General features: G+C 52.1%; 4 protein-coding genes across 9 annotated transcripts; 2 read left to right on the plus strand and 2 right to left on the minus strand.

Annotated features, from left to right (window-relative positions):
• The first annotated feature begins 425 nt into the window (after positions 1–425).
• DCDC2B (doublecortin domain containing 2B) lies at positions 426–5,211 on the plus strand. The gene is made up of 9 exons (XM_061148453.1): positions 426–691; positions 1,606–1,657; positions 2,098–2,174; positions 2,425–2,556; positions 2,874–3,020; positions 3,124–3,163; positions 3,835–3,970; positions 4,380–4,483; positions 4,877–5,211. Exons 1-9 carry the CDS (start codon positions 426–428, stop codon positions 4,949–4,951), a joined length of 1,029 nt encoding a protein of 342 aa, XP_061004436.1. The 3' UTR covers positions 4,952–5,211.
• TMEM234 (transmembrane protein 234) lies at positions 4,137–10,411 on the minus strand. 4 transcript variants are annotated; one of them, XR_009693824.1, is made up of 6 exons: positions 10,327–10,411; positions 9,895–10,046; positions 9,011–9,077; positions 6,329–6,421; positions 5,898–6,061; positions 4,137–4,158 (listed from the first exon to the last, which is right to left on the minus strand). XR_009693824.1 is itself a non-coding variant. In XM_061148457.1 (6 exons), the coding sequence occupies exons 1-6, from the start codon at positions 10,340–10,342 to the stop codon at positions 5,431–5,433; spliced, it is 588 nt and encodes a 195-aa protein (XP_061004440.1). In that variant the 5' UTR covers positions 10,343–10,411; the 3' UTR covers positions 5,297–5,430. The 4 variants fall into 4 exon arrangements, 2 of the variants coding, with proteins under 2 accessions (XP_061004440.1, XP_061004439.1); XR_009693823.1 differs by lacking the exon at positions 4,137–4,158 and adding an exon at positions 5,297–5,684; XM_061148457.1 differs by lacking the exon at positions 4,137–4,158 and adding an exon at positions 5,297–5,626 and having other exon boundaries at positions 5,998–6,061.
• EIF3I (eukaryotic translation initiation factor 3 subunit I) lies at positions 10,410–18,301 on the plus strand. Its single transcript, XM_061148452.1, has 11 exons — positions 10,410–10,465; positions 10,559–10,651; positions 11,885–11,972; positions 12,275–12,340; positions 13,428–13,577; positions 13,665–13,792; positions 16,599–16,709; positions 16,820–16,909; positions 17,221–17,294; positions 17,807–17,899; positions 18,030–18,301. The coding sequence occupies exons 1-11, from the start codon at positions 10,463–10,465 to the stop codon at positions 18,109–18,111; spliced, it is 978 nt and encodes a 325-aa protein (XP_061004435.1). The 5' UTR covers positions 10,410–10,462; the 3' UTR covers positions 18,112–18,301.
• Positions 18,302–18,359: 58 nt separating this feature from the next.
• LOC133060745 (myotubularin-related protein 9-like) lies at positions 18,360–25,985 on the minus strand. 3 transcript variants are annotated; one of them, XM_061148449.1, is made up of 11 exons: positions 25,910–25,985; positions 25,348–25,664; positions 25,061–25,169; positions 24,725–24,850; positions 24,436–24,609; positions 23,751–23,977; positions 21,556–21,717; positions 21,231–21,372; positions 20,935–21,155; positions 18,732–18,883; positions 18,360–18,657 (listed from the first exon to the last, which is right to left on the minus strand). In XM_061148449.1, exons 2-11 carry the CDS (start codon positions 25,530–25,532, stop codon positions 18,524–18,526), a joined length of 1,632 nt encoding a protein of 543 aa, XP_061004432.1. In that variant the 5' UTR covers positions 25,533–25,664; positions 25,910–25,985; the 3' UTR covers positions 18,360–18,523. The 3 variants fall into 3 exon arrangements, with proteins under 3 accessions (XP_061004432.1, XP_061004433.1, XP_061004434.1); XM_061148450.1 differs by lacking the exons at positions 24,436–24,609; positions 25,910–25,985 and having other exon boundaries at positions 25,348–25,678; XM_061148451.1 differs by lacking the exons at positions 18,732–18,883; positions 25,910–25,985 and having other exon boundaries at positions 25,348–25,678.
• Between the last annotated feature and the right edge of the window lie 58 nt (positions 25,986–26,043).

The following is a 26,043-nucleotide window of genomic DNA, read 5'->3' on the forward strand; positions in this document are numbered from 1 at the left end:
ACCTCCTGTTCACTTCCTGCTGACATGGGGCATCCTCTCCAGAGCTGGCCGGGAGCCCCAGCCCAGGAGTAGACTAGCATCCTTGGGGAACAGCCCCCCAAAGCTGTTGGGCTACAGAGTGGCAGGGAGGCTCTGAGAATCCCTGCCCCAACCTAGTACTGAACACCTGTATTTCAGTGTGATCTCTGCCACTGCCCCTCTCACTGAGCCCCGGCTATTCCTTCATACCTAATGACCAGACCCACCCTACTGTGAGGCCCCACCAAGAGCAGACTGGATGAGACCCTGAATGCAGACAGTTGCTCCTATGGAGGCTCTCCCTGCCTTCCTGAGTGAAAAGGCAGGACCCACCTCTGACTGGCATTGCTCCCAACCCTGCCTTAGTTGCCTGGCAACAGCTCTGCGTCTCTAGCCAGGGACACACAATGGCCGGTGGCGGTCCAGCAGCTAAGAGAGTAGTGGTGTACCGGAATGGGGACCCCTTCTCCCCAGGCCGCCAGCTGGTGGTGACTCAACGCCGCTTCCCCACCCTGGAGGCCTTCCTCTCTGAGGTGACCTCGGCTGTGCGGGCCCCAGTGGCCGTGCGTGCTCTCTACACCCCTTGTCATGGCCACCCTGTCACCGACCTGGCAGACCTGCAGAACGGAGGGCTGTATGTGGCTGCTGGCTTCGAACATTTCCACAGGCTCCCGTGAGTGGGCTGGGGCTGGTCAAAGAGCCTGGGGAGGGAGGTAATAGCAGCAGCAAAAGCAGGTGTTACAGTACTGACTATGTAGCTCACTCATGGGACATTAACAGTCCTGTGAGGCAGGTGGTCTTATCCCCATTCTTTGGAAGGGCAAATCAAGATAGTCCTAAGCTGCCTAGGAGTAGATAACACAAGTGGAGCCACAGTTCAAGTCAAGAGTCTGACACTGATGATCATGCCTATCCAGCCAGGACCAACCCATGGCAAGAACAACATTCTCATGCTAGTTGAGCCCCCTTTGCCAAAGGCTCTTCCTGATGGGATGCTTATCACCCCCGTCACCACCACCATCAAATACTCTAAATCCATCCATAGGCATCCTGTGCTCTCCAGTAGGGATCACCCTTTACAGGGCGTGGCTGTGCTTTCCAAGATGGGAGACTAATTTCAGTGTTTGAGCTTCCAAGTCAGATCTGGCCTCCAAGCCTTCATCCACTCTCAGCGAGCTGAGAGGTTGCTCACTGTAATGTAAGGAGCCAGGAGTTGGGAGCTAGACAGACTTAGAATCTAGGTTTGGTCACTTCCATGTTACTTAGGGAGTTCTTGTTCTGTCTCATATAAAATGAGATGAAACCACATACCCTGTGAATGAGAACATTTCTGAGATATAGGAGGATTTTGACCTTTAATTATGTGGTTTGTGCCTGAGACCCCAGACTGGATGTGCAGCTTGATACACACAGGGCCTAAGGCAGGTTCAAGTGTCAGCATCTGCTTCTGGACTGAGATGACTTGGGACTGTTTCACTGGGAAGGGAGACCTGGTGAGCTGGGCCCCAGACCCGCCCTCTGGCAGCTGATGGGCTGCTGAGGTCACCCGGATTTCCAAGATGACCTGTGACCTCTCTGTCCTTTCAGCTATTTACCCCCTGGAGGGAAGGATCCAGGTGGGAAGAGCAGCAGATTGGCAGTGAGTCCTGGGGCAGGCCAGCCCCCAGCCCTCTGTTCTCCCCCTCCCCTGGGATGGCTCCCACTTTGGTCTGGGTGGTCAGGGGCCCTGGAAGCAGCAGGATCTGCCGTTCTCCACACCTAATCTGGAGCCAGCTGCTAGCCTTGCTGGGGTGCAGGATTTCAAAATGCTGTTCCCTGCGCCTTTCACAACCTTTTATCTCCAGGCTGTGGTCCTCAAAGGAAACAGGACGCTATAAAACAGAGGGATGGGAGGGGGTTAAGAACGTGACTTAGGGAGGTAGAAGCACCCTGTGGTAAAAAGTGTGACCAGTCCCACCCTCCCTACCCCATCTTTCACCCCAGTCTGGTTCCTTTCCCTCATCCTACCCACCTTGGACTGACCTACCCCTGACCAAAGGCCTCAACGTGCTCCTGATCTGGGGACCTGATGGGTTTCAGGGTCCTCCTGTGACTCGGCAGCTGTGTGATGGGGCCCTTGGACGGCAGCTACCTGCAGGTTCCCCCTGCTACATCCAGTGAGTGCCCGTGTTGGGGAGGCAGAGGCATAGAGTTTTGTTTCAGTGAGACCAAGGAAAAGTGGGTGGATTTGTTCCAGAAGCCCCTAGTGACTGGTGGGGATGGAAAAAGTCTAACGTGCTTACTGGGTGAAGAGGGACCCGTGCACTGAGTCTCAGACTCTCTTCTGGCCCCAGTGCCATCCTTCATCCTCTCACAAGTAAGGAGTTCTGGAGACCATTCCCCTTACCAGGATGCTCTTTGTCCCAGTGTGTTCAGGAATGGGGACCTGTTAAGTCCCCCGTTCAGCCTGAAGCTGTCCCAGGCCACCAGCGAGGACTGGGAAGCACTGTTGAAGCTCCTGACGAAGAAGGTGAAATTACAGAGCGGGGCTGTGCACAAGTGAGTCTGGGGACTGCAGAAACCCGAATGTCCCCAGAAGGAGCTGCCCTACTGGTTCTAACCTTCCTGGAGGATGAAAAGGCCAAGGCCAAAGGAAAGCATGTTTCCCCAACGGGGACTTCTTTCTGTGCCAGAGGGAGAGGCCCTTCTGGCCCAGCCCTTGGAGCCAGGGTGGAGCCTGGGAGACTGGCCCTGGTGCCTGGAGGACCAGCAGCCGCCGGGCACCTTGGAAGAGCTGTACCCACCCCCTCATAGTCTGATGAATATAAAGATCCACCTTGTTCACTGGCCGTTATGTACTCACCTCTCTCCCCCAGGCTCTGCACCCTGGACGGGCTCCCACTGTCAGCAAGGGAGGCTCTGGTGAGTGGCCATTACTATGTGGCCGTTGGAGAGGATGAGTTCAAGGCCCTCCCCTATCTGGAGCTGCTGGTGCCCAGCTCCTCACTGCCCGGGGGCTGCTGGTATGTATGTATGAGGGGGAGGGGTGGCAGGTTAGAGCAAAGGAAGCCACCCTGACTCCATGTCCTGCTCTGCCCCCATAAGCCTTCTCTTTTTTCATTGCAGGCGTCCCCCAGGTCCAAAGTCCAGGCCTCACAAGCAGGTGGTAGGTGACCCAGGGGGTTGTGGGGGGCGGGAAAGAAGGAAGTGACTAGCTTCCCTCTGACCTTATTGTACTGTATCCTCTCAATAATTTTGTGAAATAAAGATTGTTATTACCATTTTCCAGAGGAGAGGCTGAAGTTCAGAGGAGTGAAGTGATTTGTTCAGGGTAACACAGTTACTGACAGCAGCCAGACCAGAACCGGGTCTGAAAGTCAGCTTATCTGGGCTCTAGGATGATCTTCGGGACTCTTGAGTTGCTGGACCTGATGCTGGGAAAATCAGCATATCTGGCATAGCAGGGTCCAAAATGGGTCCAAAGCAGCTTCCCATCTTATCCCAGGCCTGAGCCCTCCCAAGAGATGAGCCAGTGAGTTGGGGGTTCAGTTCAGTTCAGTCGCTCAGTCATGTCCAACTCTTTGGAAAAGAGTTGGTAGTAGGAGGATACAAACTGGTTTCACTGGGCATTTAGAATACCAGGCATCATCTACTATGTCCCTGGATAAAGCAGCCTGATGGAAGAGGGAGCAGGGAGGGAAGACGCAGGCTATGAAGATGGATGGCTTCTCCTCTCTCACGCTCCCAAAGGCATCAGAGGCATTCACACCTGGACTGGGAGTGGAGAAGGTAAGGACAACCTACAGCCATGGCCCACGCTCAGTGTTCCCTCTGCAGGCCCAGGGCCATAGAGCACAGGCAAGCCAGTCCTCTCCAAATGAAGTCAGACAAATCAAGCCATCTGCTTTCTATGCCAGACTCCAACGAGCTATTGAGCCAAGAAGTATGCTCCCCATGCTTTCATTTCCATCAGGTGAGGGGACCCCAGAATTCAAGGCCTTCTCAGCCAGCTTCTAACAGTGACATGGGACGGTGCCTGCTGGGGATGACACAGAACGGGTGAGGGAGTTCCATGGTTCGGAGCTGGTCTTGACGTCAACACAACTGTCTCCTACTCCCTCATGTGCATAGCCAGTTCTTTGCCTTTTCATGGGGACCTGGCTTATGAAAAGAAACACGTAGAAACTCAAAGATATGACATTTCAGGGGTGGGATTTGGAAGGGTTGGGGATGGGGGCCAAAGGCCTGCCCCTGAACTAACCTCCATCCTCTGTGGTCATGAGAAAGGCTCAGGGGAGGGGAGGGGGCTGATAGAGAAAGTCTGAGGAAAGAATGTTGAGGGCTCCTCAGCCTCGGCGTTGGTCTCTTGGCTTCCACATCAGGAACCAAGGGAGTGTATGGGGCTCCCCACCCAAGGAAGGAGACAGCAGGGGCCCAGCAAGTAGCAGATGATGAAGACACCCAGACAGAGGAGCCCTTGGATCAGGTGGGCTGGGGCTGGAAGCCGTGTGTTGGCTTTTGTTTTGCTTGTATGGTTTGTTTTTTGGCTGTACCCTGCAGCATGTGGGATCTTAGTTCCCCAACCAGGGATCAAACCCGCACCCACTGCATTGGAAGCCAGGGAAGTCCCTGGAAGTCACATGTTGGGACAGGAGTTCTAAGCTGGAAGCCCGCAGCCCTGGGGCCCAGAAACAATTCTCCCTTGTGACTGTGAACAAATCTAACCTTCTCAGAGCCCGAGTTCCTACGTTAAATGAGGTGGTGGATCCAGATTTCTGGTCTCTTCCTTTCCTGGAGTTGGGAAACCCCAGGCTAACGGCTGGAGGCTGGACTGGGGTGCTTAATGGCTCCATCCTGTGTGGCCTTCTTCCTCCTCCAGCGGGCAGCACAGATAGTGGAAGAGGCCCTGTTCCTGGAAAACCAGCCTGGGGCTGGGGCAGCTATCTCAGCCTGATGCCTGCTCCACCATCTTGAGATCCGGCAGCTCCAGCCAGGAACTGGGGACCTTCATTCTGCAGTCATCTTTTATCCTCAGCCTCCAGCATCCTGTTCTCAAGGAACCAGTGTCTCCTCTGGGCTCACTGAAGGGGTATGATGCAACCCCTTCAGTCCGGCTCTTCTGCTCGTAAACTACACCCCCGTCTTCCTTTCCTTTTAGAGTAGAGAAGCCCCAGCTACAGAGGCTGTTTCCCTATGAGGTCTCTGGCCAGAGAAAGCAGAAGCCAGCTGGGTTTGGGGGAGAGACCACAAACATGGGAGCGGGTCTGTCACAATAAAAGAATACTTACTAACCTCCATCTGTTTACTACAGATTTATTACAGACAACTGACTTAGCGACTCAACAACAACTGCTCACCCAGCATTGCTCCACACGCTAGAGCTGGGCAGTGCCCGGGCCCACAGGCATTTGAGGGGAGCAGGCAGTTGAGGATTTACACCCACCTCAACGGAGGGACAGGCGAGGCTAACAGCCAGCTCCTCTCCCCAATGTCATCTGCTATTCTTAGACACTTTCCCTCAGTTCCCTGCTCAGCCAGCAAAGGCTGAGCCCTGGAGGCCTCCTGTTTGCATTTCTGGCTCAGAGGCTGTAGCTGGCCTTCTCCTTGCAGCTGGGGTTCTGCAGTCCACCATCCAGCTGCTGGGATAGTCCAGGTCAGGCCATAGTACCGGTGGCAGGTCTGGGGACCTGATGTGACAGCAGAGAGTGCTGCTGGGGCACGAGGGCTGCTGAGGGTGAGGGTGAAGCCTCTTGTGCTAAGTCTGAGTGGTTGAACAGCACTTGAAAGTTACAAAACCCTTCCACTCTTGTTCTCTTATTACGATCCATGAGGTAGTTATTATCCCAGGAGGTGAGGAAGCTGAGGCTGGGGCTGGGGCTGGGGGTGGGAGGGCTAATTACCAGGCTCACTGCCACCACCTCATGGCCCAAGGGTCTCCTGGAGAGAGCAAAGCTGGAGGTGGCCTTGGTTCAAAGTGCAGACAGTTGCCCTTGCATCTTGGTCACTGAGCTTGTGATGCAGAGTGTAATTCCTGCCACGGTGAGCGCCATGCCAGCAAATGCTCCTGGGATAATGGGTAGAAATTGAGGAGCTCTGAGACTAGCCATGCCAGGAGGAGCTGACGCAGGGCTGAGGGAAGGGCTCAGATGGGAACTACCCAGGGGAAGGCAACTCTGATGGCAACAAGGAGGCAGGAGAGCTACAGAGGAAAGGGCAGGATGAGGGAAGAGCCTCTCCTCACCTGGTCAGAGGAGACGGCTCTGGAAAAAACTAACCCAGGGGTGTCAAAGTCCAAGTAGTGGCTTCCCAAACTTGCAGTGTCCTGACTTACGTTTTCCACCAATATCTTCTCCAAGGACCTTCCCAACAATCAGTGTAAAGATGATGGCCAGAGAGTTACTGATGGGCACAGCTAGGGTCAGATCTGAGTGATCAGAATGAAAAGAATCTCTGAGATACAAAAAAAATTTTAAAAAAGACCTCTTTCTAGGCACAAAACACTTTCATTACATCATCAAGACAGTTTTTTAAAAAGTGTCTCATGACCCCATTTTTTCAGATAAATCACAGCAAAGCTCAGGATTCAAACTCAGGTCTCCTGACTTCAAATTCAGTGCTCCCTCAGGATTCCAGCAAGAAGACCTAAAACTACAAGGTCTGGGACCATCTTGGTTTGCTGGTAAGGATGAGTGAGGTCTTTGCACTCAAGAACTACGGTGATCTCAAGGACATCTGGACAGACAGGTACCCAAAACCCAAAGCATGCAGTAACATGAATGCAGTAACACCAAACACAGCCGCCACTTCCCGAGCACACTTTATGTGCTGGGCGCTTCGTGTACACATCGAATCAATCTTCACAACAACAATGCAGGAAGAGCATTAGCACCAAAATGGAAACAAAGGCTCACAGACACCACATAAATGGAGGCAAATTGAGGATTTAAACTGAGGTCTGCCTGACTCCAAAGCCTGTGCCTTTACTGAACTAAATGGATAAGGACAAACCAAAACAGCCGGTGAAGCACATTTGTTTCTGTTTCAGCTCGGGCTTGGGCCTCATGGAATTATATAAGAGAAAAAAACGTCAGAGGTAGGAACAGGTACAGGACAGGCCCCACAGGGCTGGGTCTTAAGTAGAGGTCACCACAGTCCAGGATCTGGTGCTTAGTTTTGAAGCTCTGACTTCAATAAATGAAACTTCAAAAAGACTTAACGGAGTTAACAATACTCTTAACTTAAAATTTATTACACTTAAATTTTGTACATTTGAAGCTTTTTAAGAAGACAGATTTTATGTTATGTTCTTAAAACACATACCAAAAAAAAAAAAAAACACTTAAAAAACTAATGGGTAAATAAGAAACTGAGTGACTTGCTTGCCAGACTCATAACTGCCAGGCAGGCTGTGCACGCTGGCTCCTCAGCACATTCTTTCCCAGCCCTCCCAGGCCTCACCTGCTCCAGGTAGAGGAGGAGAGAACTGTGCAGCTGCTCACCCCCCGCAAGGCACTGCCATGACCGGTATTAGCCATCCAAGAAACTGACACAACTGCCACCTACTCAGAGCGCTTTCCTTAACCTTATACAACACAGAATGTAGTGGTTGCTCAAGACTGGTTTGCAACAGTAGATGGGGGAGGGAAGCAGCATGGTGTGAGGGAAGAACAGGACACTGGAGTGAGGCAGACCCAGGTTTCCCTACGTGGTCTTGGCTAGGTCATTCAAACACTCTGAGCCTGTTCCCTACCTGAGAAACAGTGATAGCAAGATAACAGCATCATCTTACAAAAGGGCTCTTGTAAGATGAAATATGATAATGTGTGTATATCCTTGGCTGAATAAATACTGACCACTGTTCTGACTATTAGAATGGTGGACCTTAAAGGATATAGGCAGGGTAAGTGGTGAGATAAGAGGATCCTGAAATTCCAATTTGCTCAAAACTTGGTAAATGGCTAACTGCAGGCATCTGTCCAGAGCACTCAGCCTTCTGGGCAGCAGGGAGTGCCAGAGGCTTTTAAACTTTTTTTAAAATGAAGTCTTATGAGAAACCCAAAATGTAAAACAGATGAAAGTGGAGTGATGCTAGTTGAAGCTGACTGATCTGGAGAAGCAGATCTGGAGGTTGGCCTATTCCCTCCCCTGACTTATGAGGGGTTTCCCAGGGCTATTTGGGGTCCAAACTCCCCTCAAATCCATGGGGGGGGGCAGGTGAGACTCCAGGTGAGTTATAGAAAAGTTATAGCAAAAACTTCTCATAGCAAGGTTCAAGAGCATAAACTTTAGTAATAGATGGCTTTGCATCCTTCTGCACTGACTGTGGGACTTACGAGATGAAATAAGTTGCCCAAAGTTTTGTAACTTCATCGCCTTGGTGGAGATAATCATGTCCATTTTATAAGGTTGAGCTGAGAATTTTTTAAAACGTGTAAAACTAGAACAGTATCTGATGCAGTGGACGGCACACAACAATAGGGGAAAGGAAATTTATCCTTATTGAGCTCCTCTAGTCCACCGTGCACCAGGTACTGCTCTGGATGCTTCTCCATACTGAACTTAATTCTCTCAGAGCTATGAAGTCAACCATAAAAAATCAAGGTTCAAATAAGAGACTTGGTCGAGGTCAGGCAGGTAGTTAGCAGTGGAAGCAAGAGTGTCAAAGGCAGCCCTTGGGGAATTTGCTGTCAGTCCGGTGGTTAGGACTCTGTGCTTCCACTGCAGTGGGCCTGGGTTTGATCCCTGGTCAGGGAACTAAGATCCCATAAACTGCATGGTGCACGCACACACACACACAAAAACAACCCTTCACACAGCCAAAGGAACTTTCTTTCTTTCTCTGCTGCTGCATAAGATTGCCAGGCTTCAAACCAATCCTGTGCCTGGCAGCATACTCATAACCAACCCACCTACCCTACTGCAATATGGAACCAGATCCCTCACTCATGGCAACAAGGTGTTTGAGACACCCTCCCTCCACCCTAAGCATAGCAGATCTAAGCCAGAGACCCACCTGTTGATGCCAAGGTGAGGTAATAGAGAAGGGAACCACACTGGTTGAGAGAAAAGGGCATCAGGTACTGGAAACAGAAGAAAACTGCAGTCAGTGTGACTGCTTACCTGAGCAGGGCTGCCTTCTTTGAGCTTCGAAATAAGCCTTTCCTTGGAGGGAGGGGTAGCTATAAGGGCCTAGGGCCTAAGCCATCTGAAAAGGACCCTTCCAGGGCAGAGGGAACATCACTGACTGAACCCCAGGCCTTTGCCCTGAATGCCCTCCTCTTCAGCCCTGCTGGTTTCTATCCTCCCCATCCTGCAAGTCCCTGAGTGCCAGTGTTCCTCTCTCCAAGAAACCTTCCCTCAGTCGCCTAGCTCCAGCCTCCCTCCTCTGAACTCACGCAGCACTTTATCTGTCTGTACCTCACTCAAAGCTCTTAGCCCTGAGAGGCGATTGTGTCTATGTCTTGCCTTTCCCACTAGCCGAGATTGGCAGCACTGAACTCAGAAGTAGTACTCTAGATTCTCCCTTACCCCGCTCCCCAGAGCCAGTTTGAGCCCTAAGCCCTCCCTCTGGAAAAGTCTGTTGGAAGGATCACCACAATAAAATATTGATAGCGGCTCAGGGCATCAAAGACTTGAGACCTAATTATATGTATAAGGCCCATTGCTAAGTGCTTTATGTGCCTCACCTCACTTAACCCTCACAACTGCCCCATGAGACGGTTACCCTTATTATCCCCATTTTACAGATGATGAAACTGAGACCCAAGGCACGTAAGAGACTCATCCAAGAGCTTCTGGCGAGTAAGTGGTGGAGGGCAGATTTTGACCCTGATCTGTTTGACTCGAGACCAAATTCTTAGCTGCTACCCGCTAGAGAGGGCTCATTCACAAACGCACCTCGGGATTCAAGAAGAGGGTTTTCATTTCCTGCAGCAACTGCCGGGCCCAGGTCCGCTCATGAACCTGCTGCAGGCGGGAGGAGGCCCGCTTCAGCAATGGCTGTGTGCCGCCCCACAGAGCGGCGACCAGCACCAGAGCCAGCACCTGCCCTTGATGGAGAGAAGAGTGACATCCCCCACCGCCCCACCGCACGGCCTTAGCCCTCCTCCAGCCTCCCATTCCCACCCCGCCGCCCCCACACCCCTTCTTTGCTCTCCGACGCCCCGGGTGTGATTGGCGGGTAGGACAGGCCCCGGGAAGCCGGGGAGATGGATCCTGGAGCCTAGGTTCGGGGTTGTAGCAGGGGTCGGGGTTAGGTGGTGAAGGTGGAGTAAGAAATGAACCTGGGATAGCGGTCTGGAAGCCAGGGGAGGGGCGGGGCCAGCTTACCCAGGGTCGCCGCCATGGCAACGCCGCTCCTCTCCACTTCCGGGAACGAAGGGGGCGGATACTCGTAATCCGGAAGTGGCGCCAAAACCTCTTCCGGTTCTACTCACGTTGCTGCTTTCCTCGCGTCACCGCCGGGATGGTGAGTTCTCTTTTATTAAAAGTGTTGCCGTGGGGGTCCGGGCTGGGGCAGGGGCCAATTCTGGGCGCTGACACTGCCGTCCTGTCCCCACAGAAGCCGATCCTGCTGCAGGGCCATGAGCGGTCCATTACTCAGATTAAGTACAACCGCGAGGGAGACCTCCTCTTCACGGTGGCCAAGGACCCTGTGAGCGTCGGCCAACGGGCGGGCCCGCCGGGACCTTACTGAGGGGGCCCGGGAGCGGGCGAGTTCATTCTCCCGGGGCGAAGGGTGGACAAGCTAGTTTTGCTGTGAGAGATACCAAGGAGTGCCCCGTTCTGAGAAGTAGGGAGAGATCATCCCGGGGTTTGGAGGGCGAGAGCATTGCACCGATAGATGTGGGAAAGGACTCCATTGTTGATAGGAGGAGGGAGTAGCCAGGGAGAAGAAAAGCAAGGGGACCTTGTGGAAAGGGGACGGGAACGTGGGTCGTCTTGCTCATTCCGGGGAAGAACAAAACTATTCTACAAGGATAGGGGAACAGACCACCTGGAGAAGGGGGAAGTTAATCCTGGGGCGGCGAGGGATAAAGGCCTTAAAGAAGGTGTCCCTGGTATCATTTCAGTCATCCCTCTTCCTGCCACTCACTCACTGCAAACAGCCCCTCTGAGTACTGCCTTTTGAGGCACCTCCATATGAGAAAGTTAACCCTAGTGGCTAAACGTGGGGGCTCTGAAACCAGACAGACCTGATTTGAATCCTCAGTCCTGCATTCACTAGCAGTGTGACTTTAAACATGACATTTAACCATTATAAACTTTAAGTGCCCCTTTTTACAAAATATGGGTAGTAATAGTACCTCCCTCTTGGGGTTGTCTTTAGGATTAAATGAGATTATTCAAATAAGAAGCTTACTTGAATAAAGAGTGTTTGTGAGTACCATATTAATGTTAGACACATACATTTTAAATTCCTTAGACATTATTTTATTGGAGTCTCACAGCTACCCTCTGAAAAAGGCGTTATTGTCCTGGCCAGTTTACACATGGGAAAACTCAAGTTCAGAGGGGAAAAGCACAAATTTTGAGATAATACAGTGAGATAGTAGCAGAGCAGGGACTGGAACCCAGGTTTCCCTCCTACCAACTGCTCCCGTTTGGACAGAACACCAAAACACTACTGTTTTGCTAGACTGATACTCAACTTGACCTTTTATTCCTCAAAGGGTTTAGGAGTCTGGGGGAAGGCTGGTATGATGGAGACTTTTTTGCAAGCAGGAAGAGAATCCAGGAGTTGGTCTTTTTACCAACAACCTGCTGTTCCCCAAGAGATGAGCAGGGGAGGGTAGAATCTGGCCTGGCTAGAAGCTTCTGGGGCAAAATAGTCCATGGCTCTGCCTGCGATGCCTATCATCCTGTCACATTGTCCTTGATCCTCCAGATTGTCAATGTATGGTACTCTGTGAATGGTGAGAGACTGGGCACCTACATGGGCCATACTGGAGCTGTGTGGTGTGTGGACGCTGACTGTATCCTTATCTTTGTTCTGAGTCTGTGCTCCCAGGGTCTGCCAGCAATGGAGAAGCTGCTGACCTGAAGCTGGGAGTTTGAGATGCTCTGGTGGGGTCTGGAGAATGATGCTACCTACCTCCTACTCCTTGGTCTGTTCACTAGTTTGGGGAACATTTAGGACAGGATCCAGTTCTGAATGAAGAGGTTAGGATGAGAGAAGGAAGGCTCTCTGGTGCTGAATAGGGAGATGATTCAGTTGGCCTTCCAAGAGGACAAAGGCTCAGGTGAATTCTGTCACGCTTCTTAACACCCTCTTCAGGGGACACCAAGCATGTCCTCACTGGCTCAGCTGACAACAGCTGTCGTCTCTGGGACTGTGAAACAGGTAAGCCTGGATCCTTCACTTTTTCAGCAAACAGTGAGGACCTGTATCATATGTTTATTGAGGCCAACAGGTTCTGGGGAAATAGAGATGAATCCAGAGATGGTTCCCAGTCTAGGGAAAAAGAGACAAGAAAATAAGAAAGACAGAGGCGAAAAGAGGCACTCCAGTGAGATACAAGCCTTGTTAGAGGTAGCAGAGTGCACTGTGAGAGCCGAGGGGGAGGCAACTGAAGGCCTGAAACGTGGATGGGATCAGCCTGGGAGGCTTTCCCAAAGTAAGTGTCATATGAGAGGTGATCGCTGTGGCACTTGCAAGAGTGAAATCACAGTGAGTGTCTTGTCCAAGTCATCTGATCTGGCGGGAGTTTCTGCTTCTTGCGGGATGAAATAGACAGCAGTGGAGAAGCTGAGGCAGGCTAGGGCCAGAACAGGCCTTGAATGTGAACTCAGGAACATGACTTTGCTCTGTAGGACTTGGCATGCTGTGGAGGGCCCCGAGCAGGGAAGAGCGTGTTTAGTTCTTTTTTTTTCTTTTTTTAATTTTTGGCCACACCCTCTGGCAAGTGGGATCTTAGTTCCCTGACCAGGAATCAAACCCACACCCCCTGCATTGGAAGGCAGAGTCTTAACCACTGCTGGGGAAGTCCCCCAAGCATATTTAGCTTTAGCAAGCCCAGGTAGCAGTGGGGAGCATTGTAGGAACAGACAGAAGACAGGGGAGCCTATTAAACCACTCCATTTAGTAAATATTTTCTGGGTACCCAGATCTCTCCCAGGTCTTTGCTGGGCACTGGTGACATGCAGAGAAATTAGAGCAGGTCTTTGCTATGGAGAAGCACATTCTCCACAGAGGTGGAGACAGATACAGTGTAGTCCATTGTGAGTGCCACAGTGGCGGGATGTCTGAGGAGGGACTGTGTGGAGAAGTTAAAAGACAAGCCAAAGCACAGCAGTGAGGAAGAAGACGGGGCGGGAGGCTAGAGTCACCAGTACAGGAGAAACAGTGCATTGTGGTAGGCAGGGGTAGAGGGCACCCTCCTGGAATCAGCAAGGGGCTGGGACTAACCCGAGACTCTGCCTGTTCCCAGGGAAGCAGCTGGCCCTGCTCAAGACCAATTCAGCAGTTCGGACCTGTGGCTTTGACTTTGGGGGCAACATCATCATGTTCTCCACAGACAAGCAGATGGGCTACCAGTGCTTCGTGAGCTTCTTTGACCTGCGGGATCCAAGCCAGATCGGTGAGCCGGGGCTGGGGCACAGGACTGGGGTTGAGGTGAAGGGCACGGCTCCAGAGCCCAGGGCCTGACATGTGCTGCCCCACACAGACAGCAATGAGCCCTACATGAGGATCCCTTGCAACGACTCCAAGATCACCAGTGCCGTTTGGGGACCTCTGGGAGAGTGCATCATTGCAGGCCACGAAGGTGGAGAGCTCAACCAGTATAGTGCCAAGGTAAGGTGGGCAAGGCCTACGCCCATCAGAATGATTCTCTGTGAGAGGCAGGATGAGCCTGGGGGTTAAGAGCGAGGGCCAGTTTCACACAGACTTCACCATTTTCTAAGTATGTGATCTTGGTCGTATTATATAACTTCACGGAGCCTGTTTATCTGTAAGATGTTTCAAGGATCAGATGACCTCAGATGTTTGAAAAACTTGTCATAGAGTACTCAGGACATGTTACCAGTGATCACAATTAAGCGTTTCCCTGCCCGCACTGAGTGGCAGGCCCCATGCTAGACTCTGAGGACAAAGAAGGGAATCAGACGTGGACCCTGCCCTCCGGGAGGCAGACTGGCGTACAGCTAGCACATGGGTCAGGTTGTGAGCTGTGCCACTATTGAGGTCTCAACCAAGTACAGGAAGTGTCCTCTGTCACAGAGGAGGTTGCATGTACATTTAACCTGTGAAGAATAAATGGAGCTTCAAGCCAGAAGAGAGGGTTGTTCCACAGACACAGGAGCAGTGTGTGCGGAGGAAGAGTTAAGGGAGTAGGCGGATTCTTCAGGATGGGAATTTGGTCTCACTGGAAAGAGGTGTTGGGGAAGGGGGACCAGGACTAGATTGCGGGTCCAGTGATACGGGAGCTGTGACTTCCCCTTAGGCAGGAGGAAATCTTCAAATGGTTATGCTGATCAGGTTTTCTCTTTATTTTTTAAAATATTTATTGGTTGATTTTTTTTTTTTTTTTTTTTTTTTTTTTATTGGTTGATTTTATATTGGCTGTATCGGGTCTTGGTGGTGGCACCCCAGAGTGTGCGAACTCTAGCTGTGGCTCTCGGTCTTCATGTGGGATATTAGTTTTCTGACCAAGGATCAAACCCACATCCCTTGCATTGTAAGATGGATTCCTAACCACTGGACCACTAGGGAAGTCCCAGGTTTTTTTCTTTAGAAAGCTGTCACAGGCTAGATTGGAGAATGCACAAAAACTAGGTAGTAGTCACAGGGATGTGGGGTACCTGACAGGAGACATTCGGGGTGACCAATGAGATGGAACATTACCAAAAGGGTGAAGTCCAGGCTGTCTCAGATTTCTGATGTGGGCTCCTGGGTTTCTGGGGAATGCTGGGATGCAATACTGTTAAGGTTGGTCAGTCACTCAACAAGCATTGGCTGTGGTCCAATAAGGTACCAGGCCTACCTGCAGGAAGGGGATGGAACCAAGGTGAAGGCCATAAATAGTGCTTGATGCCAGCAAGCAGTGGAGCTGATCTGTGCCCCCAGATGGGCCTGACTGCAAAACTGGTGCTTGTTCCCCAAAATGGAGGAGCCAGATGCCTCCCTTCCATGTGTCCATGGAGGAGACAAAGATACATTCTTCCCTCACAGTAAGTGAAAGTAACTCAGGGAAGGAAATGACAATCTTCTGAGGGTCCCTGTGTGAGGCCTAGTGCTTGAGGCCTTTTAGTCATCTTAACAAATGTTTGCAGAGCACATGCCAGGCGCCCTTCACTCAAATTCAAGTAAGACCCATCCCAGTATCCTTGAGTCGGGAAGATTCCCCCGGAGTAGGAAATGACAACCCACTCGTATTCTTGCCTGGAAGATCCCATGGACATAGAAGCCTGGGGGGCTACAGTCCATGGGATCACGAGGAGTCGGACATGACTGAGCACGCACACAGTGTCCTTACAGTGTTCCTGGGGACTTGTTTGTTTGTTACTAGTCCTAACCACTGGACCACCAGGGAGTTACTCCTAGGGGCTTTTATTATTTTTTTTTCCCTAGGGGCTTTTAATCATCTTGTTTTCTAAATAGAGAAATCGAGGCACAGAGAGGTTGTGTTTTTTTTTTTTTTTTTTTTTTTTAATTTGGCCATGCTGCGAGGCTTGCAAGATCCTAGTTCCCCACTTAGGGATTGAATCCAGGCCCTCAGTAGTAAAAGCACTGAGTTCTAACCACTGGACCACCAGGGAACTCCCACAGAGAAGTACTTTTAAGGGCAGATTCTAAAACTCTTTGTACTACATAGTCTGGCAGGTTCTGTAAGTGGGAAGGGAAATCAGATGAAAGAGCCCTTTGAGAAAACCTGAAAAAAGGCTGGATGAGCATCAGTCCTCATGAACTGTGACCAAGACCCTGCGAGGGAAGGAGATGCCAGTGGGTTCTGCCTTTTACTGGTTTTGAGCTCTCTAAGTCACACCACCTATCTGAACCATAGTTTCTTCCTTTTAAAATTCTGTTAAAATACCCACTTCATAGGATTGTTGTGAGGATTAAAAAAAATAGGTGTTGTTAGGTACTTAGCACAATGCTTGGCAAATAGTGTTGCCAAGCAACACTATTGCTTATTGTTGTTGTTATTCAGTTGCTGAGTTGAGTCCATTTCTTTGCAACCCCATGGACTATAGCATGCCAGTCTTCTCTGTCCTCTATCTTCCAGAGTTTGCTCAGATCCATGCCCATCGAGTCAGTGAGGCTGTCTAACCATCTCAGCCTCTGCCTCTGGCAGATAGTAGCCATTCAGTATTTTTTGGAAGAAGGATTAAATGGAACTGCTCTACTGTTACATGATGATTAATTAATAGGTTTCACCATAAGTGAGTGTTTTCCTAGGTGGACTAGCAGTGTTTATGAAACCTGCACACTTGGGCCAGCTTGGGCTTGGTAGTGGGAGTAAATGTTGACTCAGGGGATACTAAGGCAAGCCCAACCTGACCTCCCCTCTCCTTCATGGGATGAGAAACAGTCCAGAATCCTGGCTGAGCCTGGGGTAGTGGGAATGGAGCTGGTCAGAGCCTCCCTCTTCTGTCCACAGTCTGGGGAGGTACTGGTGAATGTTAAGGAGCACTCCCGGCAGATCAATGACATCCAGTTATCCAGGGATATGACCATGTTTGTCACTGCATCCAAGGACAACACTGCCAAGGTGAGCCTGGGCAAGGGGTCTGGCAGGCCTGCTCCCACCCTCTGACATGGCTCTCAACTTCCCCCAAGAAGACTCCTTTTAGAGACATTTCCCCTGCCTTTTCTCTGTAGCTCTTCGACTCCACAACCCTTGAACACCAGAAGACTTTCCGGACAGAACGACCTGTCAACTCAGCTGCCCTGTCTCCCAACTACGACCATGTAAGAGAACCCACCCGAGCTTCTTGTTAAAGACTCAGAGTGTTTCCAGGATCTAGTTGTTTGTATAGCAATTAAGAAAAGAGCTCTGGGGGAAAATAGTGTCAGGCAGAGAGGAGATCTCAGAGCAGGAACAAGGGTGAATGATGGGGAAGCCCTGGAGGCAGGGCAGGAGGTGGCTGAGGGATGTTTGTTCCTTACCTTAATATCTTCGCAGTCTGATGTAGGAGATACTAAAGGCTTATAGGGTTGGGGAAGAAACGGAAAATGGACTTGCCTGCCCTATGGGCCCATCTAGAGTTTCTTCCCTTCAGGTGGTGCTGGGCGGTGGTCAGGAAGCCATGGATGTAACCACCACCTCCACCAGGATTGGCAAGTTCGAGGCCAGGTAAAGGGGGAAGGAATGCTTCCAAACAGAAACATCATGAAGTGTCTCTCAATGGCCACAAACCGGATAACCAAGGAAACTTTCATTCATTCATTGGCTGCTAGGGAGTGCCGCCAGATTGGGGGCCCTCGTGTGACAAGTGTCTGATACAGCAGTTAAGAGCATGAACTCTTGGGCTCACTCTGAAGCCCTGCACATCATTGGAGTTCTCTGTGCCCAATCGCTCTTGACCGTATAATGGGCACAGTAATATTATACTTACCTCATAACACTGTGCAAATTAAATAAGTTAAATAGTTGTGAAGCTCTTAAGAGCACTGCCCAGCACATGGTAAGGAAGACATTTGGGTCCAGTCTTCTCCCAACTTCATCTTGTTTCTTTGCATTCATTTCCCCCTTATCCCAGTTTCCCTGCTTTATAGTTTTGTTTGGGGAATGGTTCCCATTGATGTGTTTTGGTAGGAGATGGAGACTGAATGAACTGTTGCTTCCCACCCTGCTTTCTCTTCCAGGTTCTTCCACTTGGCCTTTGAAGAAGAGTTTGGAAGAGTCAAGGGTCACTTCGGACCTATCAACAGTGTTGCCTTCCATCCTGATGGCAAGAGGTAGGGCCTGGTGAAGGGGGCTGAGCCTAGCCCTGGTTTGCCCACCTCTGCTCCTTTCCCATGTCCTGTCCCCCAAGCCTGCTTCCCAAAAGGCAGGCCTCTGACTGGGCCCTGCCTGTCTCTTTTCCAGCTACAGCAGCGGCGGTGAAGATGGTTATGTCCGCATCCACTACTTCGACCCACAGTACTTTGAATTTGAATTTGAAGCTTAATAAGCCAGATCTCTGGGAATTCCCTGGCGGTTCCGTGGTTAGGAGACTGCACTTCCACTACAGGGGGCACGGGTGATCTGCAAGCATCACCATGCAGCCGTGTACACACACACAAAGAAGCCGGATCTCCATCTGAGCCAGGGTCACAGAAGCTTTTGGACTCTATGAAATAAACCAGTTTGGAAATAAATGGTTTCTGGTCAGATATTTGATCATTTTCCCTTCTTAGTGACACTCCAGCCAGCTGATACCAATCATGGATGCTTTTATTATTTGGACCTTCAGCCTACACTTTGGACACTTCACACGTGGATCTGGGCTGGGTTGTAGGCACTCTCTTCCAAGATCCAGAGGTGCTGAGGGGCCTGGAAAGGTTCCAGGAACATCTCAACCACCATCTAAGGACCAGTACTTAGGGTCTAGGCTCAGAGGCTGAATCTGTTGGCTGAGAGCCTTCTGTCTTCTCCTGATCTGTCACTATTTGCCACACCTTCTCCCATGCTACCTCTGAAGGCTCAGGCGGACGGGTCCCGCGCAGAAAGAGGCCTGAAGAGGAGGAGGACAGGTAAGGGAAGCTGAGCAGAGGCGAGAACTCCCCCAGGGAGGAAGAGGAGGGTCACCTTGCCACAGTCGCAGGCTCTGGGGCTCCGCCGAGGGCCAGATAGCCAGGGGGTTGGGGACGTAGAGCGGGTTCCGGAGCTTTCGTTGCTCTTTTGGCTGACTGAGCCCAGACCACAGGGAGTGTGTTCGAGTTCTCACTTCACACAGGCATCTGGATGGAGTGAGACCATGAGCTTCCAGACTTGGCTGTGTGCTCTATGATTCTGGGTGGGGGCCCTGGTTAGTAGGGTGACAGCTCCCCCAGGGCAGTGATAACATCTGCAAATGTTACTGGGATTCAGATCCTGAGCTATGATAAAGCAGGAACAAGGCAAAGTCCTAGTTCTTAAGGAGTTCTGCTTATCTTTGCCTGAAAGGATCATGGAAGGCTAATTAAGAATGTGCCATTTGAGGGATTTCCCTTGAGGTCCAGTAGTTAAGAATCTGCCTTTCAATGCCGAGAACGTGGGATCAGTTCCTGGTGAGGGAACTAAGATCCTACATGCTACAGAGCAACTAAGCCTGTGCACTGCAACTGCGGAGCCCACGTGCTCCGGATCCCACGTGCCACAACTGTTGAGAGTCTGCACCACAAACAAAAGATCCCCAGGATGCAACAAGATCCCACATATCGCAACCAAGACCTGACACAGCCCAATAAATAATGAAAAAAATTTTAAAAAGAATGTGCCAAAGAAGAAAAAGAATGTGCCATTTTAGCTGGGTCTAGCAGCAATTCTTTCTTTCTTTCACTTTCTAGCAGCAATTCACCAGGTGTGCAAAAACATGGAAATTACAAGAGCAAAAGCAAGAAAGTGGGAAAGGGCCCACTGTGAATACTGATAGGTCTAGACTGATGAGTCAGAGAAGGCAATGGCACCCCACTCCAGTACTCTTGCCTGGAAAATACCATGGACGGAGGAGCCTGGTAGGCTGCAGTCCATGGGGTCGCTAAGAGTCAGACACGACTGAGCGACTTCACTTTCACTTTTCCCTTTCACGCCTTGGAGAAGGAAATGGCAACCCACTCCAGTGTTCTTGCTTGGAGAATGCCAGGGACAAGGGAACCTGGTGGGCTGCCGTCTATGGGGTCGCACAGAGTTGGACACGACTGAAGCGACAGCAGCAGCATCAGCAGACTGATGAGTTTAAAAGAGAAAAAAAAAGATGAAGGTACTATAAGCAGTGAGGAAGCTATTCCAATGGTCTACATGGAAAGGAAAGTCTGGATTAGGGAAGTAGAAGGGGCCTTGGACGGGAAAGGACTAAGATAAGAAATTCTTAGAAGAAAAGCTGAATGTGTAGGATGGGGAGAGAGGTAAAAAGTTTCTAACCTGGATAAGCAGAGTTAGTGAAAACAACATGGTGGGGAGGAGGCCACTGGGCAAGAAAAGATAACTAAATATATGATCTCCACCTTCTTGGACTGGAGTGAACCCTCCTTCCCCTTGTCTCAGTCTGATGAAAGAAAGATGGCTAATGGGAGCAACAAGTCAACCAAATAATGACAGTAATTACCACTTGCATGCCCACTGTGCCAGGCACAGTGTTAAGCACTTGGTATGCTTTAACTCAGCTAATCCTCTCACACACACATATAGCCCACCTCTAGATTATTGTGACTATTATGATCACCTCCTTGCTACTGATGAAACAGACTCAGGGTTGCTTTTGATCATCCATCAGGTGAATGGTGAGCCAGAATTTGAGCCCAAACAATTTGACTCCAATCCATTGCTTCACTAGAATCAACCCTGCAAAGTGGTAGAGAGCCCCAGAAATGATTTTGGCAGCAATTTCCCCCTTCAGTCCTCGTTTTTTTGTTTTTTGTTTTTTTTTCAGTCCTCGTTTTTAAGCTAGGAGTGCATGGTTCTTGGCTGTGGACAGGGTGGGTAGGTCTGAAGGACTGACCGTGGACCCACCCATTTCTAGCTTTGCAGAAGTTAGGGGAACGTGTGAGATCTGGAGGCAGGAGAGGAGAGGACACACGGTTTTTCTACAAGAGAAACTCAAAGGGGAAAGATACCTTCTTTTTTGGAGGGGAGGGAGGAGGGGCAGTCTTAGTTCCCTGATCAGGGATTGAACCCAGCCCCCAGCAGTGAAAGCGCTGAGTCCTAACCACTGGACCACCAAGGAATTCCCAAAGATGTCTTCTAAGGAAGTAGGTACCCAGCCCTGTCTTGCTCCTGCCCTCCGGCCCACCTGGACACCCCCTTAGCTCACCTCTCCTTTTCGTTGTTGCACAGGAAGGTGCCAAAAGGGGAGGCATAGGCGTGATCGAACAGCGCCAATAGCATCCCCTCCCCAAACTCCAGCGACAGCGGGAACTGGCGACCCAGTTGCCACACGCAGTCCAGGAAGAGGAGAAAGGTGGGTGCCTCGTGTTTGGGGCGGGCGTGGGAGAAGGCTGAGTGAGCGCAGCGCAGCTGGAAGGGGTGGCCAGCCTGGGGAAGGGGCAGAGCGATGGGCATGAGGAAGTGGATAGAGGGGGGGTAGGGCTGGGCTGGGCGGCCACTCACCTGGATCCACTCTCGCTCTATCAGTTCCTGGAATCCAGCCATGGTTCTGCTCAAGGGGTCTAGGATGAGTTGGGCCAGTGAAGTGATGAGCAGGGTGCTGTCCGTGCCGTCAGCCCCATGTACCAGGACGCAGGCCCCTTCCCTGTGGGCCCAGGGCTCATCAACAGTGGCCTGTTCTTCCCTGCCTGGAGTGGCCAGGTCAGGAATAGAATGGGCCCATTTGAAGGCTACCTTTGCTTGCTTACTGAGACATGGCTTTGTATCCAGTCATGGAGAGCCCTGCCCACCCTGCCCTGTTCCCTGTCTTGTAGGGTGGGGGTCTTACTGTTCCATGCTCTGAGCTGCTAGGCAGGCGGTACTCAGAGTCTCCTTCACATGGGACAGCCAGCGGCAGCTCTCTAGTCGATTAAGCCAGCGGTCCATGCTCTGCTCCAGGTCCCCACAGGCCTCCACCAGGTGCACGAAGCTCTCCTGTAGGGGCCGCCCCCTGCACAAATGGGAGTCTGGTCATCGTTCCTCCAGCCTAAAGCTCTGGAGATGAGGGCTTGGAATAAAGCCTTGGAATGAGGGCTCCAGGACAATGAGGGAGACACAGAGCTCTCAGAGGAGCCCATCTGACAAGAGGGCCACAGGACCCTTTGGAGAGCCCACGTAATCTGATGGAAGTGACTCCCTAATCTTGAGGATTCCCCAATCTGCTGGAGGAGGTCCAACACCCTTTGGGGAAACCTAGTCTGTTGGAGAGGCATAACATTGCCTCCTGGAGAAACAGAATGCTCTGTTGTTGTTTAGTCACTAAGTTATGTCTGACTCTTTGTGACCCCAAGCAGCACGCCAGGCCTCCCTGTCCTTCACTATCTCCCAGAGTTTGCCCAAGTTCATGTCCATTGAGTCAGTGATGATATCCAACCATCTCATCCTCTGTGCTTCCCTCTTCTCCTTCATGGATCACAGCCTTGTCGTGGCGAAGGGGCTTGCGTAACGCAATGAAGCTATGAGCCATGCCATGCAGGGCCACCCAAGACCAACGGGTCACAGTGGAGAGTTCTGACAAAACGTGGTCCACTGGAGGAGGGAATGGCAAACCACTCCAGTGTTCTTGCCATGAACAGTATAAAAAGGCAAAAAGATAAGACATTGAAACATGACCCTCCCAGTTTGGAAGGTGTCCAATATGCTCCTGGGGGAGAACAGAGGGCAATTACTAATACCTTCAGAAATAGCCCTGGGAAACTCCCAATTTGATGAAGGTGTCACCATCCCCCTGATGTACCCCAGCCCAATGGGAGCTACACAGGACTCCCTTGGGAGAACCAGTCTGACAAGAGGTACAGAATACTCTTCGGATTCTGGAATCTTCCCAGGAACTGTTCTGTTCTAGATTACCAGGAACCTCCTGCCAGAAAATCTAAATGGTGCTTTTTTCAGGCTTGTTTAAAAGCCTTCAGTGACTCCCCATTGCCTTTAGGATAAAATCTAAGCCCATAATCATGGTACTCAAGACCCTTGCTCTGGCCCGGGTCGCCCCTTTAGCCTCCCTACCTCCACCTCACACTCCACACTCCCATCACACTGTGCTGTACGTGCAAAGTTGCTCAGTCGTGTCCAGCTCTTTGTGACCGCATGGAGTGTAGCCCACCAGGCTCCTCTGTCCGTAGGATTCTCCAGACAAGAATACTGGAGTGGGTTGCCATGCTCTCCAGGGGATCTTACCCAACCCAGGGATGGATTCCACATCAGTGCAGAGACTGGTTCTTTACCACTAGCACCACCTGAGTCCAAAACAGGGCAATTGACTAGGCTGCCTGATCCTACACACCTGGAGGGCCTTCCACCTGGCATGGCCTTCTCCCACCCTCTGGCTTACCCCTCCTGTGTTTCAGATCTCACTAAAACACCCTACTCTCAGGGAAGCTTTCTTAGGATGACCTGTTCTGAGAGGGGAGCGCCTCCAGTGCTGCTGCTTATCACACTGAACTCGAATTGCCCGTTCACTGCTGATCTGCCAGCCATGTCTGGGCTGACCACCATCTCAGCTTCTGTGCTGGGTCAATGTCAGTCAAATAAATGAATAAACAGTTTTGTATTCTGGATAGGGGAGAGGTCCACTCTCCTCAAAGCACAAAAGTCCCTCAGGACCTCCTCTTGGTACTACCAGCACCTGCAGACAGTGGAAACAGATAACAACTGTGCGGGTACAGCCCTCAGGGTGGGGCTGGGACCAGTGTAGAGACAGAGAGAGTGTGTGTGTGTGTGTGTGTGAATGATGAAATTGTTCCTGGAAGACAAATTTCAGTTTACATTAGAAGAAGAGATTTCTCTCTCCAGGCAAAGTTGGGATGCCTAGGGAGGAAAGAGCTTTGTCAGTGGGTGCCTGCAAGTGACCATGCCCACCTGGCAGGATGGCTACCAGAAAAGACCAAACAGTCTTGGAAGTTCCTAGAAGACACCAGTCCCCCACCCCCATCCATGACGAGTCCGGCAGGAAAGAACCTAGGAGGGCATGAGAAAGCCCCTTACCTCTCCAGGGGCCGGTGCAGTCGTTTCCAGCCAGGGTAGGCAGCCTTGGCCTCGGTGCCCCCGCCAGTCATGCGGGCCTGTTTGGCGGCCTGGGGCGAGCGTGTGTCCACGATGAAGCCCCGGGCCCCGGGCCGAGCCCCCGCCAGCACAGCTCTCAGCAGCTCCTCGTCCTCAGAGCAACGCCGCTTCTGGGGCCCAGTCAGGGGCTGACCTGCACGTAGCAGCACCTGCAGACAGGGATCCAGCTCCAGAAACTGTACCCACCCAGTCCTGGCTCAGGAACTTCGCTCAGGGCATCCCTGCCGGGTGTACACACTGGAGCGGATCTAGAGCTGGCTGGGGCAGGCTGGATGGAGCTCAGGAACCCTACGGGCTTCGAATTGGGTCTCGGTGGGTTGTGGCCAGAGCGGGAAGGGACCCGCGAGTAGGCCGTGGGCGGGTCACGGGTGGACAAAAGAAGAGGAGGTTTCAGGAGGGGGCCAGACCAGCCGGAGGCGGAGCCAGAGGCAGGGGAGACTCCAAAACTGCGGAGAGGGGCGGGGTCAGCACCGGTGAAGGCAAGATTGAGCCGAGGGGGCGGGGCATATTACCGCCAGGACCGCCTAAGAGCCCGCCAGGGAAGACTGGAGCCAAATGGAGAGGCAGAGGGTCCTAGCCGCGGGGCCTGGGGAGGGGCGGGGCTCACGGTTCCGCTGGGAGCGTGGTAGTAGCTGAGCACGGGGAAGCGGCCTCCCTGGCGGAAGCGGGCGCTACGCGCCAGGGCGCTGTCGTCCACCGCGCGAGGCACGATCACGGCGCGGGGGTAACTGGGGCACAAGCTGAAGTCCTCGTTCGCCTCGCTCAGCCGCCACGCGCTGGTCTGCGGCACAGGGACGAGTGAAGACCCGGTCTATGGCACCCGATGAGTGCCCGGTCTCCGCGCCCCTTCTAGACCTGGCTCTCCCACATCCCCAGCCCCGCACGACCGCGCCCACCTCGCGAGCTACTCGCTTGTAGTGACATTCGGGGGGGTGGAAGTGCCAGGCGTCGCCCAACCTCAAACCTTTGGGACGGTAGAAGAACGGAAAGGAAGTGATGACCGATTCCAGGGAGGACAGCGCCTGGGGAAGAAAGTCAAGGGATCTGGAAAAGATCGGAATCCACTCCTCCGTTCCGCAGCTCCTGCCTCTCCAGGCATTCCAGACCACCCTGCATCCCCTTCTGCTCCGGGACAACCCTGGATCCTGAGCCCCCTTGAGAAGTAAACCCTGCTGACTCCTCCCGTTACGGGATAGGGCAACTTAAGTGCCTCCGTTGCATCCTTGGCGTACCTCGATGGAGCGGGCGATGTCCAGCGTCGCCTCCACGCCCTCTATGTCCAGCTGCAACACTCTCAGGTCCTTACAGCGCAGCGTGATGGTGCCCGAGTCACCCGCAACCCTGGGAATGCACAAGCGTAGGTTTAATGTCCACTGACCCCCACAGGGGGAGGAGAAAGGAGTTTCTTAGGATTGTACGTTATGCAGCGGGGCACCAGCTCCAACTGCGCTAGCCCCTTCCCCTCTCCCGGCCGAGCCACGCGCTCCCTGACTACGGGGACGCCCCCGCCACGTCTCACCGCTTCTCGATGGAGTCAACGTTACGCAACAGCAGCAGCCACAGGTCTGGAGTCGCCTGGGGCCCTGGCGACAGCAGCAGGTGGTGGCCGGTGATACAAAGCGTGCCACGCAGCGGGGGCTCCTCTGGGCCCCTCAGGAGCTCGGCTTGGGCCTGGCCGGTGCGGATCAGCTCCGCGAACTCCATTCCTCCAGCAGCGGGCCAGACGCCCGGCAGGGATTGACTCCGAGCGTCAGGCGGGGTGAGCGCGGGCTCCGAAAGGGACAGGAACTGGCTGGGCAGCTGGCGACGCCGGCAGGACAGCTGTTAAGGAGGCCCCTTGGAGGAAGAGACCGCACAGTTTCACAGGAATTCCCCCACCCCCACCCCATTGCCAGCACTTCTTAGTGAGGACCCCGGGACTAGAACCTGTTAGGGAAACCTCCATTTCAGCATCTGTGAAATGGGGGGAAAAAATCTTGCTAAAGTCTTTTAAGACCTCGTGTCTGGGTCGCAGGAGGCATTAAAAAAAATATCTCTAAGATGCTGGCACTCCCACCGATTTAAAAAACAAAGAAAAATACCCGTCTCTTCTCCTGGACCCTGGTGGGAGGGGTGGAAAGGGAGAGTGTGAAACTAGGAAGTGTCTGCATCCTCTCCTACAGCTGAGGCTGGATGGGGAAATCCCTGGGTCCACCTTAAATGCAAGCAGCTGTGT

The sequence above is a fragment of the Dama dama genome, chromosome 8 (assembly GCF_033118175.1).
Source record: "Dama dama isolate Ldn47 chromosome 8, ASM3311817v1, whole genome shotgun sequence".
In the NCBI taxonomy this organism is placed as follows: domain Eukaryota; kingdom Metazoa; phylum Chordata; class Mammalia; order Artiodactyla; family Cervidae; genus Dama; species Dama dama.